The 16,897-nt window shown below is 41.0% G+C and overlaps 1 protein-coding gene across 3 annotated transcripts in view; it reads left to right on the top strand.

The window, feature by feature from the left end:
• SMARCAL1 (SNF2 related chromatin remodeling annealing helicase 1) overlaps window positions 1-16,897 on the top strand; it is a 40,986-nt gene that overhangs the window by 9,395 nt on the left and 14,694 nt on the right. For all 3 annotated transcript variants that reach the window (XR_012777011.1, XM_075511395.1, XM_075511394.1), the window contains exons 6-10: window positions 1,504-1,684; window positions 2,515-2,665; window positions 5,502-5,660; window positions 7,436-7,501; window positions 15,439-15,579. Coding sequence is in view for 2 of the 3 variants with exons in the window: in XM_075511395.1 (XP_075367510.1) it covers window positions 1,504-1,684; window positions 2,515-2,665; window positions 5,502-5,660; window positions 7,436-7,501; window positions 15,439-15,579 (698 nt within the window). In the remaining variant the exon portion in view is untranslated. The remainder of the gene's footprint in view (window positions 1-1,503; window positions 1,685-2,514; window positions 2,666-5,501; window positions 5,661-7,435; window positions 7,502-15,438; window positions 15,580-16,897) is intronic.

Raw genomic sequence — 16,897 nt, 5'->3', positions numbered from 1 at the left:
GTTCCTGCTATTGAAGAAGTATAAATTAAACTGGAGAGTTTAAAAAGTTTGGTCATTGCCCAACCACAAATGGAAATCTTTTCATATGTATATTTCTTGGAATTGCTTTCCCCCTTCATATGGCAGGGGTCCATTCTGCTGCTTTCCTCTTGGAGATAACTGAAATGAAAATACCTAACTGAATTCTGGAGGTGCATTTACTGCTGGTATAGTGAGTTCTTATTTCAGTTTGCATAGCTCTGGTTATTTTTGCAAACAGAGTTGTTTTATGTCTTCCTGACTTCATATACAAACCAACCACTAAATAAAAAAAAATTCTTCCTGCAAGAAAGGATCTGTGCACATGCATTGTGTTCCTAGTGTAGAGGTGTCTTTTGTTTCTCAGTCAGTGGTCAGATTGATTACTAAACATGTTTTCCTGGTCCCAGCCTGCTGCATGTTTTAAACTAGTATTTATTTTCATAGAAACTTACTGTTGGACTAAAAAGAAATACTTTTATCTTTTTGGGATGGGATAGAGACACTACTGGAGAGGACTGAAATAAGGTTGTCTAGGAGGAGAATTGCCCTGATGCTTTGCTTGTTGTGATGCATGTGTTGAAAAGATGAAAGCCCCGAGGTCTTTGCATAATGGAGGCTGGGGGTCTCTTTAGTTTGACTGGGAAGGTTTTAAGCTGCAGGTAAAGTTGGGAGGGTTCATGGGTGAAACAACAGTAGTGGTGAGGGACTCAAGTGGCTGCCTGTGGGCTGGTTCTGGCCCACAAACTACTTCTGTCCAGGAGAACAGCAGCGGACACCAGCTGAGTAGGGAGTTGCTGTTGGTACCATGTCCCTGAAGAATGTCTGTCAGAGTGCTGCTTATGGTGGTACAAGAGCAGTTTCTCTGAGTCTTGAGGTGCTTCCCATTTTCTTATCCAAACATGGTAAATGAGGGATGATGAAGTGGAGACAGAGCCAAACCTGTGTGGATTTGGGGAACAGGAGGAGAAAAGAGTTTTCAAAGCTGAAGGTGTATGATATTCTTTATGTAACTGTGTCTCAGGTCACTCCTGATCACTCAGGGATGGTGGAGACCTCAGAGGTGTTTAATGCAGAATGCCAAGGTCAAGATAAAGATGCCGCTGCCTTCTAGGCTTCAGGAGCTCTTTTGTTCAAATCCATACTTTTGTTTCTGAGTAAAGTGTGCCCTAAGCTGCCCTCAGTGTGAATAATCCAGCTCCAGCTGTATTAGTAGCAATCATCTCTGAATGATGGCATCAGACTTTCAGTTTTTTATAACCAAATCTAAATACGAGGGGAGGAGATGTGATTCATTATGTGGTTCTGAAATAGATTTTGGGGAAGAGGCCAGGCCAACACCTGTGCATGATGCAGTGCTTTCTTGAGCTGTTTCGGGATAGGAAATAATATTGTTGATGAGGTCCAGGGTTGTGCCCTGACATCCATAATGTAAGTTGTGTGTATGTTGCCCCTTCTGATAATAAACTGCTCTGTTCTTTGCAGTGGAAGTGTTACAGAACCTTGTGTCAGTAGAAGTGGAGCCACTGCCCGAGGCAGTAATACAAACCTTTGCTGCTCAAATACAGAGATCTTCGTCACAGACAGACATTCCTCATGCTGACCTTTCAGTAGTGGACTCCAAAATTGTGACAAGCCTCATGCCCTTTCAGCGGGAAGGTGTGAAGTATGTCCTTTTTGCATGCTGTTAAGAGCTAGTCCTTGCCTAGAATTGTGTACTTTATATTGGTGCCCAGGCTGCATTCCCTTCCATGGAGGGCTCCACATTCCTCTGGAGTCTTGGGCTGTTACACTCTGGCTCTTGGATGTTTCATATGGTATGGTTTGTTTTGTTGGGTTTGGGTTTCTTTTCTGGATTTTTTTTTTTTTTGAGTGACATCTATTCTGTTTCTAGTTAGAATTCTTCATTGTGAGTCAGGAGGAAAGTAGCATTTTGCTAGTCTCATAAAATTGTTCGAATGATACATCTCTGATCTCCCTCTTGTGATTCAGTAATTGTCATATGATTTTTTTTATTTTGTAAGGTCATTTTTTTTTCCTCAAGTGCATGTCTTTTGTTGTTGTTTTTAAAATATTAACTATGCATGGGAAAATGCCAGGAAATGGGACCCAGGCCCTGAAAGATTTAAAATTACTAATTGTATGTAGAGATAAACTTTTAAATGTCCCTGTCCCCATCATATATGGTCATTAGTTGTTGACTTCAACATGCAATCCAGGAAAGTCTGTACTTACTGGTGTTAAAATGGCATCGTTATTAATAATATTTTCTTAGCCCAGCCAGGATGAACTCTGGGACAGAATGTGAGTAATATCATGGAAATAATGTGCTTTAAATAATTGTAAGGTCTTGAGACTACTCCTCATATGAAATCAAAGTCTCTAAGGACTGGGCTGAACCACTCTGCTCAGGAGCTTCCAAGCTTTGAGAGATGCCAGGACAGATAGTAACCCATTTCTTGACACTTAATTATTTCCCCTCTCTATTTTCCCCAGTTTCGCAATTTTAAGAAATGGACGTTTACTTCTTGCGGATGACATGGGCTTGGGCAAGACCATCCAGGCGATCTGCATTGCTGCGTATTACCGAAAGGAATGGCCCTTGCTGGTGGTGACTCCTTCTTCCGTGAGGTTTACTTGGGCAGAGGTACTGTGAGCTTGAGCATATGCAGGTGGCCAGTAGAGTGCATGTGTGATGCTTATGCTGTGTTGCACTCTGAACAAGTTAAAATTTTAAAAAGATGCATATTAAGGGGAAGAAACTAAAATTTTCTCTTTCAGAAACTTGAGGGGGGGGAAATTACTTGGCGTTGACTGTATGATATATGCCTGTTTTCTTTTATTGGCCATCTGATTTTTATTGGCCAGCTGACTTTCTTTTTGTGGTCCAGCTGATCTGTTGGAAAGAGGCAGATCTGGGAAAATATCTCCTCTGATCCTCTGTTGAGTTTGTTCCTGCAAGTCAGCTGGCTCCAAGGGGGCGTTTTAGTCATCAGTGTCAAGGACAGTAGTTGCATTCAAGCAATTGTCTGCTGTATTCAAGCCCTTCATAGCCATATTTGCAAGTCCCTTGGCTGGAATAGCAGCCCAGATGCTGGGATTCTCCGCTCTGTTGAAGAGGCTCCATTATCATCATTAACCGTTCGTCATGATATGTCTTTTGGCCTGTCCACTGTATGCTGCTAACTCCTCTGAGTCCTTTATTAATGTTGATCAGAAACCCAAGAAAGCTTGTATGGTTGGGAAATGTATCTTGAAATAAATCACTGTCGTGGCTTATACACTGAGGCTGTTGGGTTGCCATAGGCTAGTGAAATATTCACTGTGGGAGAAAGAGCTGACCCAGAGGTTTTAGGTCAGTAATTTCATGCCTGAGCAGGAGAAAGTGGGAGTTTAGCTTTCCCTGGAATGTTGCATTGGTGAGAAGTGTATTGGTTGGGATTTGCTGGTTTTGTGCTGTAACCAGGTAGTTAGAGCATCTTGGCTTGTGTTTTCATGTCCAGTAGCGCAACAAAATGTTGGGTGACAAGAACAGAAAATTGGTTGCTGAACAAGGGAGTGATGCTTATCATGTTTGATATTTCAAAGGCTCGTAGACCTCTGGGTCAACACCTCTAACCTGAATCCATGGCTTCTGTGTGATACCTACTGGGAACAATTTGGGGCCTGGTTTCCTGAAGTACTGGTCACCTGCAGCTAAACTCCTACATCCTGCTTCAAGACATTTAAGCAATAATTTTTTTTTTTTTTTTTTTTTTTTTCTTTGAGTGCTTGATTTCCTCTTCCTTCCCCTACTCTGACTCCCCAGGAGGCTGTTGTGGGAAGTGTTTTGTTAGGACATTTGCTTAGAATGATCTGTGTTGCTTTGTGGGTATGTGAAGGATGCAGATCTAAGAAAAATGTGTCACAGAAACTGGAAGAAGGTGGAGTTTATTATGGTCTGTAATCTATTCAGTTCGTTCTTGCACAGATATGTTTTACTGTAATGGTAGAAGCTTTTGTGGTGTCTCTGGAGCTGAATTGCCAGAAATTGTCTTCATCTCAGACTTTGTTGGCGTTTTATTTTGGCTTTCTGGGCTCAGGCCACTGAATGCCTTTATATTCAAGGTGCCATAGGAAGCTAGCAGGAAGATGCGAGGTACTCTTGGGTGAGAAGTACTGTGGCCATGTGCCTTTGGAGTTCAGCATTGAAACTTTAGTAATTAACGGTCAGGGCAGTTTCAAAGCACTTCTTGTGGACAAAGGTCAGCATCAAGTGAGAAATATAGGATCACTTTTATGGTGTGAATTAGTCATGTGCCCTTTTATAAAAAGAGAAGGCAGTACAACTAGGAGCTTCCAGATACTTTCCCACTGCTGCCACCTTTGTCCAAGTTTTGGCTTAGCATCAGCCACATATTTTTTGGTTGGCATCTAACCTTGCCCACATGTTCGCCCATTTTGGTTATGGTGCTTACCATAAGTGGTGAAGGATAGTTAATTGTTAGTTTCTCGCATACTGAGAAATGCAAGAAGCTCACATTTAACTCCTCTGGCTGCTGCATGTGGTTGCTGAACAAAGGAGAGGAATGAGGCTTGGGGGATTTCCACAAGTGGAGGGCCTAGAGGCAGAGATGTTATTTCCCATCACCACTCCTCAGATATATTTCTGTAGGGACCAGATCCTCATTGCTAAAGCCCCAGCCAGTTCTCTGCAGAGCAACATCAGCAGAACTCAAATGTTGTAGAGAGGTTGGTGCCATTGGGGACACAATTACAAGGGAAATGGTGGGTGCTCAGTAGCTAACAGATGGGTTTGGGGGAGGATATCTTGCTCTGGTGTGTGGAGCATTTCAAGAGGTTGATTTGAATGACTATCACCACATGTATTTCAGCTGCTGTCATTGAGCAGCTGGTGTGTTGTCAACTTGATCTTTTAATTTTGTTTGTTTGGGGGTTTTTTTTATAGACTTTTTAAGAAGGCGAGGTAGTAGAAGAGTTTTTGTTGATCTGGATGAGTTGTACTTCATCCTCACGGTGGAGTAAACATTGCTATAGTGAGAGATATTTACTGCTTAGAAGTCTGTGTTTCACAGCCTGAGGGTTCCTGTTGAGTGGGAAAACTAAATTTCCCTGTCAGTGGTGGTCACTGCGTTCGCTGACACTGAGCATAGCAGGTGACATTGTCAGGAGGTTATGCACATTTCTGCTACAGATCAGATTTTTTTTTCACTAAGAAGCAAAAATAGAGCATGTTTGAGCCTTCCTAGCTGTGGAAGGTAGATTTGGCCTTATAGCCTGAGTTCTGTTCTTGATCTTCCCATTATGAGGGTTGTTGCCTTGGGAAGGCTGCTTACCCTTACTGTGCTCCCAGCTGATGTCTTATGATGGGTGGGGTGGCTCCATGTTCTAAGCATTAATGAGGAAGCTCTGTGAAGTGCTTTGGGATCCCAACAGAGGACATAAGCACCAGAATGCAATTAATTGCTTTCCTCTTCCTTCAGGCATTTCACAGGTGGCTTCCATCCTTGAGTCCAGATAGCACGAATGTCATAGTGACTGGCAAAGACAACCTAACAGCAAGCTTGATCAACATCATCAGCTTTGACCTCCTTAGCAAGATGGACAAGCAACTTAAGAGCACTTTCCAAGTAGTTATTATTGTAAGTGGCACACTAAATTTTTGAAGTTAATTGTATGCTGCAAATGGGGTAACCTTTGCATTGTGCAGCAGTGTGAAGTGGGCCTTATTTAGGACTGAAACTATCTTGTAATTGTGGCTGTGCTCTCTTCATGAGTAGAAGCAGGAGGTTTCTCTGAAACCTTTTGAGATAACTAGTAGAGTTTAATTCCTTTTTGATTCCTGAGGCTGTGTTTTCTTTTACTGGTTATGGTGCCTGTCTGATTTCATTGTGGTTGGGCATGTCTTCTGCTGGAGAGCAAGGTGTTTAATGTATTCCAATACAATAGTCCTGGAAATGTATCTTTTTAAGGGGATTGGACTTCAGAGTGGTGTTAGTGTTTATTCAGTAAACCAGATAACCTCTCAACATCAAGTATATGGGTAAAGCATAAAAAAAAATCTCCCTTTGCTTGTGTTCCACTGACAGTCTACATTAAGCCTTCTTTGATTGCTTGTATCATTTCTTTTGTAAATTACTTCGAAATCCATTTTTTAACCTTTTACACAGCTGTGGTGAAAGGCATTTTTCTAGATTTCAGTTACTAAAAATTCAAAACATCTAGTGTTTCAAATCCAGCTTGGATCAGTAGAGACCAAAAGTGTCTACGTAGCTTACTATGAGTGTTTGATGTTCTCGGTCTAGTTTTCAGCACACATATGCACCTGTCCCTAAGATCATGACAATTGGAACATAATAATCCTTTTGTTTCTCAGCATCAGATGGGAATGTGGGAATAGATGGAGTTCTTTAGAGACCAAACTACTCATGAGGGAATTGATTTTTTTCATTTTTATTTTTTCCCCCTGCTCCCTCTCTGACAAGACATTCTGTCAGGGTGGAAATGCAGATCGTTACTTTTGTATGCCGGTGCTTGGAGTAAAGGGACTTGGGCTCTAGGGTTACTGCCCTGGAACTTTTTACCAGCCCTGAGCTGGCAGATGTTCTTTCTGGGTGTTTATATGTTCAAATTTGGACCCTGTGTATGTTTTTTCAGATGAGAGTAGTCCTACTGAGTGCTGAGCTTCCCTGCTTTTTCTTCCAATCTTCTTTTGATGGCTGGGAACATTAATGTAGCTTATTTGTTAATCAGGAGGGAGAAGGCTGTGTCTGAGAGGCTAAGCAGTTGTATTGGCTTTACATGCATGGTTGCTTGCTCATCCACATGTGGAAAGATGAGAATGTACCCTTGGAGGGCACCGATTACTTTTTGTGTCTGAGTTCTGCCTTGCTCTACAGCAAGAAATGAAGCCTGTTTGGGGGTGTTGTCTCAAGTAGGAGGCTATTATCCACCTGGTGAGCCCTATCAGCAGAACAGTTGGATCCTAATTAGATTTCTTTTTTTCCCTTATCATTTTCATTAACCCCTTATTTAGGGAAGTGGCACTGTATAGGCCTCCTATGTTTGCTGCATTTAAAGGATGCATGGGGCAAATGAGTATCAGTGGTGGAAATAATATTCCTCTTTCTCTCCAGCCCCCTCTGCTCACTTGTTTGTGGTCATTTGAGATTCATGGCTTTAAGGTTTGATTTCTGTTCCATTTGCTTGCAGCTGTGGGTTTGAATGTAGGAAGCCTGCTACTCTCCATGCTGTCTCTTCATTTAGAATTTGATGTGACTATCCCAGTGCTTGAAATATCCTCCAGGATGATAGGCTTGTGATATTAGATAGCTGAGAATACTGGGAATTTGTTCTGTAGCCTGCAGTTGGACTGTGGATCAGAACTGTCTTCATTTTCATGCTTGTTTTGTTTCAGGATGAATCTCATTTCCTAAAGAACATAAAAACTGCACGATGCCGAGCTGCCATGCCTCTACTTAAGGTGCGTATACTGGGTGCCAAACCTCCAGCACCTAAAGTCAGGCCCCCAAAGCAGCGTTGCTCCATTTACGAGGTTTAGGAGCCAGCAGCTGAATTCTGTTGTTGTGCAAGTGGAAATCCAGGTAAGGTTGTAGATCCAAGAGTAAAATTTGTCTCTGGCTTAGCCACTTGTTTCCATACAAATGTTAGATGGTAAGACCTAACAAAAGAACTTCAGAAGCTCCCTTGATCTTGTTGTGGTACTGCCGCTAATGAGTTTTATGGTGATGGGAAAAAGGGAATGTCAAAACTTACTGAGTGTATTCAAGGAGAGTAGAAAGAATATAGTAGTGTCAATGTAGCTAGTTTAATAGAAATAATCATTATCAGTTACTTCTTGGCACACAAATTGCTGCTGTATATCAAAATGACATTACCTAGGTCCTTTCCTTGGCTTTGGTTTTGGGCTCTACTCTGTTACTGCAAGCTTCCAGTGTCTTTGTGGCTGTGGTTCAGGGGCAGTCCTGCTGGTTAAATGTACAGAACTAGTAGGAAATGGCAGAGGGTGAGGTTAGCAAGACAAGTGGCCCACAGAAGGGAGGCAATGTTCAAGTATGCGATAGCAGGAGAAATGTAACTTTTAATGTCTGCCTGTTGTCATGGGATCAAAGAATCAAACTCTCCCTGGTAGCCTCTAGCAGATTAAAGTTACAAGTAGTTTCTAGACACTGCAGAGTCTGTACGTTAGGACAAGGTAAATGCAGTTTCTCTTCAGTAACTATCAGCAAGTGTGTATAAAGAGAAGATTCAATCTGTGATGGCTTTATAGCAACCAGCTTTTACATGCAAGATTCTTAATGGCAAGCCGAAGGTAGTTGTCCTTAACAACTCATTGTTCTCTTTAAAGGCCTGACTCTTGTCTTCTCTTGCCTTTCAAATCACTTCAGGCTTTTAATGTTTGGAAACTAAGTAGGAGGTCCAATTTTATGAGCAGTTTGAAGTACAATAATTAGGGTGTATGTCTGAAAATGGTGGAAAATAACAAATTTACCTCATTGCAAAATCCTCGAAAAGCGCTCTCGTCCTTTCCTACTTGAAGCTTTGTAAGGATCAGCTTGCCAAAATTATTTGTAGGCTACAAGATATGAGAGTGAAAGATGGTAGCTGTTAAGCAGAGGTTAATTGCCTGTATGAACTTATTGAGAATTTACAGTTTTATGCTGTCACATCACTGGTCTTAGAGAGTTGAGAACTGGTGCTTCTGAAACTGAATTTCAGTCTTCTGAAAGCATTAAGAGTTTTGTGTTCATATCATGCATTATCTCACCTGCAAACAGCATAAGTACCAGATGTTTTGTGTTAGATGTTCAGGTAAATTTTATTCTCAAGTGGGCATTTGCTGTAATAGCCACTCTTCTGCCCTCCTTGCTTTCCAGCACAGGCGTTTTGCTCTAAAACTAGCTCCTTTGGCAGCTTTGTCTTCAACTACTAGTGAGTGATGCTGTGTTCACTACTGGCACAGCACATCACAGCAATGCTTTCGTATTTGAAAGAACTGCCAAAATATGAGGAGTTTTCATCACTTGAATACTGGATTTAACAACTGTACTGTGTCATCTTCATAGTAAATAGTCAATGGGGTAAAAATGGGAGTATTTTCAGTATTTTACATGATACTTTGAGATTATTGAATAAGATGCATTGACAAACATGCTGCTGAGGATAATACTCTTGCTCTTGCTTTCTTTATGTTAAAAGGATTAGAGCAGTACTGGGGCTCTTAGAAGAGACCAAAAAAAGCTGTATCTGTAGGCAAGCCCTTGATAGGAACACTGCTTCTAGAACCTCAGTCCCTACCTTAAGGTCACAGTGTGAAGCCATGCCAGTGCTGTAACCAGAGCCCCTGGAGCCAACTTGTGCCTTGTCTACCTTCTAAGCATGGCCACTTCTAACTGTTGTTAGCGTTATACTACTTTAAACTTTCTGAAATTGCTGTAGTTGCTTATATTTCCTACGAGGTTCCCACATCCTAAAGCATGAAAGCTTAGCTTGAACTGACTTTTGGGGGCAGAAAAGAAAAAAAAACACCTAAGAAATGTGATCCTTGGTCCTTATATGCTACAAAGATTTATGAGTCCATAATGACACTGGACAGATCTAAGTTAAAATGTTTCTGAGCCTGAAATGTTTCTGTCACTTCCATCTGTACTTAACAGAATCTTATCTTGATAGTAGAATCTGCTCCTGTGACTTCTCAATTTGAATAATAAGTGAAATGTATAAAAATGTTGTGAGTGTTTACACAGAACTGCACAATGATCAGATTAAATCAATACATTCATAATAAAGATGACTTACCTTGGATATTAATTTCTAATCTGCCTTGTTAGACAGCCAAGCTGAATCTCCACCTCTGAAATATTTAACCCATGATTACTGCATTTAAAGCCTCATTTTAGTTTTAATATCTGACATTGACTAGTTTTCAAAATGAAGTGGTATTTTTAGCCACTCAGTAAGAATTAATATTTTCCTGCCCTTTTGTATATATTGTAGAGCAAGTGTGGTATGGAATTGTTAAGCAGAACCATGTATTAAACATGTGGCCTAAGTTTGTCAGTTGGGAACTTCTAGACATTTTTTTAATATTAAAAAAACCCACAAACTGTGTCTGTGTGCAGTATTCGGTGTCTTTTGTGACATACTTATCTGCTACCCTGACAGAGATTTAGGAAAGTTTTACTTGGGACAGTGTGAAGTGTGACCAGAAAGACTTTTTAGCGCACTTTTCTAATGGCTGGATTTATGCAATGACCATGCTTGCTACCTGGTAGCTTGCCCCAGGTATTCATTAGTTTAGAGTAAGTATATAGACATGTTGTGCCCAGTTTATTCTTATTGGACAAAACTTTGAGAGGAATTTTTAATTACACAAACAGTAAGATAGGGTGAGCTGAAATAGCAGCAGCAAAATGTTTAGGCCAGACGACTTATTCCCTTCATGTTCCCAGTGGATGTGCAAACTTGTGGGTGCGCAGACTTGTACCTGGGGGTGAACGCTTCATTCGCCTACATGGAACCAGGTGGCAGAGTTTGTACACAGTCTATGTGCATCCCTGCAAAATTATGGAGGTGGATGGATTGAAAGGCATAGTAGAAAACAGTCCTTTGATGTTTTGACATGTGGCAAAAATCCTGCTTTCAAGCTCAGCCAGCTTTTACACTGGCCAGTCTGTGCCAGCAGCTGCATGAGGTCTGTCCCCACCTTCAGCATCTCTTATGGTACTCAAAAGGGCTAGAAGTTCCTGTGTTCAGAGTGGTCCTTTTGCCTTGTTTCCACGCACATCAAAGTGAGAATAGCCTCATACTGTTGGGCTTTGGTTGAGTCACCATTATCAGGTCTGGCTTGTCCCTGTCCCTAATCCAGAGCTGTGGCAATCAGTAGTAGGACCTACTTGTCACCTTACTGTTTTCTTTAGTCTCATGATTGGGATTAAGTTCTCCTGGGCGTACTGACAATACTGGTTGTTCCCTTCGCCTCTGCCCTGCATCTGCCACCCTCAGAGGCAGAAAGTGAAATGGTGTTACGCTTTTTGTAAGCATTTTGTTTTTTCCTTCCAAGATTAGACTAGTCCAGAGACATGAACACAGGAGAGGGAGTATACATGCTACCAATATCCATAAAACAGCAAAGGCCCAGGGGTGTAGATGAAGAAGAAACAACAAAACAGAAGTTTTTCCCTGATCTGTGGTGGGATCTCTTGGGGACTGGAGTGAAGGGGATTCTACATCCTTTGACCAGCCAAAGTGCTACATGGTCTTTGTTCTTCTGTAATTGCATGGAGTATTGCAAGGCAGTGGAAACTGGGGAAGGTCCCAATGGAACATGGATGAGTGTTTTTGAGGCATGACAGTAAGTTTTTAGTGAAAAAATGGGTTAGAAACTGAGAAATAAAAAGTAGTACCTAATCAAAGATTCCAGTGGCATAAAATGGTCTTATTCTTGTTGTACTCCCTATGGGCTTTGCTCCACAACATCTGGGTAATATTACTAATGTGATTGTTCCTATAGAGCTGCTGTTCAGGTTAATAGCATGATGCACATCCTGATGTTTGCAGGGTTAAAGGTCTTTGTTTCTATTATGGAAGTCCAAATACATTGTGTGGTTAGAATCTAATACTCTTTCTGCTTGTTTTAATAAAGAGGTGCTTAAAAATAATAGAGGGAAATAGGTCAAAGCTGAAGGTAGAAGGTGAGGAGGGAACACAAAAATCTCCCTGGGTGGGAAATAAATAGCAGCTGTCTTTAGGCATTACAAATCCATATGGATTGGATAAATAAGCCTTTGCTTGTTGTCACCTGCTGAGAGAAGGAACTTCATCTTGAAATTGGAGAAGCTGTGGGCCCTCAAGGCTGCATCTTCAGATCTGCTCTTACCTTCCAATTTCCCTTCCTTCTTGAAATAGTGTGGTAGTGTAATTTCCTTCAGTCATAGCTGATCGTCGCCATTTGACACACATTCCCTGTCTAGATGTCATTTAAGAATAGGGAAAGGCATTTGTATTTTCTGGAATAACCAGTGTAGGATCATCTTATGAAATGCAGAGCCCTATCTATCTTACCCAAGTACAGAAACAGACTCCTCAGAACAGCTGCAACCCTTTTGCGTTATCAAATCTTCTATTTCATCAGGTGATTATCTCTATTATATTATGGCCACTCTCAGATTTTTTCATTTCACAGGATAAGGTATTCTTATGCTAAGCAGTTCAAAATGACAAGAGTAAGCAAAAACTAGGGACACAAGTAATTGTACAGCCAGAACCAGCCACACTTATTTAAAAAAGTATGTCAATCTGTTAGCATATGGCAGAGCTCATGCTGTGAAATTCATTTAACACAGAGACAGTCATTGTATGTTAATGAGGCTCTTTGCATGTTCAATTATTTCTTTGTGGCATAACCCCCCCTCCTCACCTACTCCCCTTCGAATCAGTGGGTGCTGCGTTTTGACCTTTAAAGTAAGTGCCATCAGGGGTTACCACTTCATAAACTATTCTTTGACTTTCAAAAGTGACTTTTGTAAATGTGGTCACAGCTGTGGAATTAATTCTTGCTGGTGTATTGTGTGTGCAAGTGTAATGCTACAAAGCCACAATTGTCTTATGTTACTTAGTAAATGAGGGCTACAGAACAGGTCTCCACTAGTCAGGTCATTGTCAGAGTTCCCTTAAGCAATCTCATAAGAAAGTAGCTGTAAGAACAGTCACAAGGACACATGAGAGAGAGGAGTGCTTCTGGGGAAGATTAAACTTCATGCCTAAATGCTAATGAGCAGCTAATGTTAGTTTGCCTATGTGGAAATATGTATCAATTGATTACAGACCTGGTTTTGCTAGAAAGTCCTTGCTGGTCACTGCAATCTTATTTTCTGTGCTATTGTTCGATATTATTTTTATAGACCTCAGAAGAAAGAGGGTAAGCTCTCACTCTTGACAGCACAGAAGGTTCAGCAAGAAACAAGAATTAAGCAGTGATCGGCAGAGACTTCTCTGCAGGAGCAAATCTTTATTGGCATCTATTCAAAATGAGTTGCCACTAGAAAAAGAGAGGTGAATCGAAGCAATTTCTTTCATCCAGAATTTAAGTGAGCCTTCAACACTTGGAAACTTGTCTTCCTAGTATTTTTTTTTTCTTCTTTTCTCTCTTGGGCTCCTTCTGTTATGGATTTTAAAACTGAAAGGGACCCTTGGGATAATGAGTTAGACCACCTGTGTTCCACACAATTTCCTGGAATTAATTTCTTCAAGTTCTTCACAGCTCTTGTGGAACTAGTGTCTTTTGGGATTTTTGTTGTGAATTTTTGTTGTTGGGGGTTTTTTGGGGTTTTTTTTTTTTTTTTTACTTCTCAACTTGTTTAAAATAATTATAGAAGATGTATCACAGCCCTTGGTAAGTGCTTGCAGTGGTTAGATACCCTATCTGTTCAAAATTAAGTTGTGCACAGCAAAGCAGCAGCTGAACAAGTTTAGAATTCAAATAACCTGTAACTTCATAATTCTCTCTTTTGATACTGATTTAGGGACTGGGGAAGGAGCCTGACTAATTGTTTTGACTACTGGGGAATTAGTGTTCCAACTGTCTCATGTAGCTCCTGGGGACCACCCTCCAAAGAGGAGGAGCCTTGAGAATGGCATAAAACCTTTCAACACAGTTGGGTTTATGTTGCATTTAATATGTCCCTGGTCTGTTTTGAGTGAACTTTTCTTGCTTTAGTGTGATCCAGAATTATTTGAAATGAGCTGTCTCTAATTGCATGAACTCCATGTTGTCTTTTTCCTAGCAGTGGCCTTCTGTTAGTCCAGGAGGAAAAAGTTTAATTTGGAGGTTTCTTACACATGTGGGACTGGCTTGTCTTGCGTTTCAGCAGATTTCTCAGGGTGGTGTCAGTTTATTCTTCAAAGGCTTCAGAAATTGTCTAGGTTCTGCTCAGTTGTCCTCCACTGCTATCTTAATTTAAAAAACTGACCTAATTTCTGCTTTATCACTTTTTTTCCTCATGGGATCTGGTATCTTTGGCCTCTGTGACTCCTCCCTCTTTTGAGTAGCATAGACACCTCTGTCTTGTGTGAACTAACTCTCACCTTCTGACATGTCCAAAGGTTTAACCTCTCTTCTTATTTAGTTCAATAAATATCCTGCTTTTTTAAATGTTTATGGGAATTGCCTGATCCTGGTGGTAATCACATTTCCTTCTGATCTGTTTAATAGGAATGGAGGGAGAAGGCAAGTCCCACCTTGATTACAACCTATATATAAATATCTGATAAAGAGTCCTGAAATTAATTTCCGGTAGCTGATCTGTGAACTCTTTTTCCACCAGATTTGGTTGGTGAGTGGGTGAATCAGCTGAATAGATTTGGGTGACTGGTAGACCTCAGTGAAATGATAAAAGAGTTTCATTTTCTTTTTCATTTAAACGTGAATGAGCTGTTGGTACAGATGTCACTCAAGAATCTCTTTGTTATTTTAATGAACCTGCATTAAACCATGCAGGAAATTACAAGGCATTTGTAATTTAACTACTATATGTGAATTTACAGCAGTAGAAATTCATAGCTCTCGTCTAATAATAGAATTAGATAATAATGGAGGTACGAGGGTAGAAATGCATCTTGAAGGCTTTTATGTCTATAGTGTAATTTTTTTCCCCACTTTTTGGGAGCACCTACTTTAGATACAGGTTTCCCACCCCACCCCCTTCCTGTCTCCCCTACAACACATGTTTTACAATCTTCTTACATGATTCATATTTATTAACTCATGTTCTAGCACGCAGCCAGCTGCGCCTAGACTCACCATGGATGTCAGGTGGGCATCTTCTGGTCCTGCTTCAGGCAGCTTCATCTTTCTCTCCTTGCTAGTAGAATTTAAAAAGAAAAAAATGAACAAAAAGTAAGAAAAAAATCCTACTTCTCTGGATCTCTTCTGCTTTTGTGAGGGAGACAGTCTGTTTATGGCTTGCTGTGGCAGGTTTGTTACAAGAGAATTTATTTTGGAGGTGAGGAGGTACCTGAGAGGGTGTGTCATTTTCCTGTGACATCTGGTTTCAAACGAAATGTTGAGCCAGGCATAAGATATTAATGTGTCTAGTGAGTAAATGTCAGTTCAGAAAGTACTGTCATAAAAATTGATGTCCCCTTCCCTTAAAGCATGTGGATGATGAATAAGAAACAATATGGTTTGTCCTGCTTCCTAGAACTTTTAAGCACTGTCCTTGAGTGTCTTCAGGCAGTTGAAGGCTGAAAGTATCTGTGGAAGGAAGGTGAAGTACTCTTCCATTTAGGGTGCTTGGACAATGGCTCTGGGATTTTCTTTCAGGACTGGGGATGACTTCTTAGCAGGTTCTGCTTATATTGTAAGCTGTATGATAACGATGCTCCATTTTGCTTTCCCAGGCTGCCAGGAGAGTGATCTTGCTTTCGGGAACCCCTGCCATGTCGCGGCCCGCGGAGCTCTACACACAGATTGCGGCTGTCCAGCCAGCCTTCTTCCCGCAATTCCACTCCTTTGGGCTACGCTACTGTGATGCCAGGAAGGTACTTCAGTGGGGGAAGTGGCAGACTGGGACTCTGCATTTTTTTCCAAAATGTGGAGGCTTTTTCTTTCCTTCCTTCTGTCTGATGTTACATCTTTTTTGAGAAGGTCGCAGTCCAGAGTAACATTTTGAAAGCTTTCAACCTGAAAAGCTCTAGGTGCTGCAGTGGTGGGCCTGAGACATGGAGGCAGTAATGCTTCTTGTCAAAATCTTCCCTAAAAGCCACAGAAGTAAAAAGCTTAAAAAAAAAAAAAAAAAAAAAAAAAGTCCATAGCTGGGGAAGGGAGCCTATTCTAATAAGAACTTGCCCCCAGAGTGTTTTAAATGGGCAGAGTAACTATGAGGCCTTTAAGTAGCTGCAGGTTTGGGCTAATTGATTAAGAAAAACAAAAAAACCCCAGTTTCTAGTCTGCTTTAGTGATTGTTTAACAAAGTAAAGCCTCTGTTGCTTGGGATTTGGGATTTTTATACCTCCAGGCAAGTAAAAAATGAAGACTTAATAGTCCGTCTTTGTATTCCACCCTCTTCTAATTCAGGAAATAGATGTGATCCCCGGCATATCTTGAAAATAAATTAACTTTTCTTATCTCTGCCAGCTGCTCAGCAGTGGTTTCAGCAGAGTCATTGAGTCCAACCACTGCAAGATCTTGGCTTTGCAGGAAGCCAGGATTTGCAACCATGATGGCAGATGTCTGCCTTGCTCTCAATGTATGGGCAACTCAGCTGTGCTTGGATTTGCCATCTGTAAGGCTGCTGTGTATGTTGAAACACACACTGCTAAGAGAAGAGCTCTTGCTGCTGCCTGTTGTACAAGGAGGCTCTAGGATCTTGTGTTGGTTGCATAGACACAAAAAGGGGAACCAAAGTTCCTGAGTTCTGATTTGGAACAAGAGCCCTCTAATCTGGCTTGCTCTCAGTTCTTCCAGGGCAAGCATGTAGCAGTTAGCATGTGGCACAGAATGCCTTGGCAGTGTGAGCATGGACTTGCTTGCTCTTCTTTGTGCTCGAGTAATCCATTTCCCTTCTTGTGCTTCATTTTCTGTAAGACTGGGCAGTAACTTTCAGCAGAGTGGTTGGAAACACCAAATGAGCATTTCAGTGCTCAAAAATACTTACAGAAGAACTGAACATCATCAGTGTATGCCATAAAAATAGTTACAGCTATTTGTAGGGCTTTTGTGTTTGTTTTCTTTTCTCTTTTTGGGGTAGCTAACATAAGCCAAGTTTCCATCAAGAAGATTCATATTGCAGTCTTATATAAAGCTCTCAAGTCCCCTTTTTCCTTGATCTGAATGCCCACTTTTACTTTCATAGCTAGT

Source organism: Mycteria americana, chromosome 9 (assembly GCF_035582795.1).
Source record: "Mycteria americana isolate JAX WOST 10 ecotype Jacksonville Zoo and Gardens chromosome 9, USCA_MyAme_1.0, whole genome shotgun sequence".
In the NCBI taxonomy this organism is placed as follows: Eukaryota; Metazoa; Chordata; class Aves; order Ciconiiformes; family Ciconiidae; genus Mycteria; species Mycteria americana.
The sequence above is the reverse complement of the archived record's forward strand: the minus strand, read 5'-3'. Positions and strand labels throughout refer to the sequence as shown.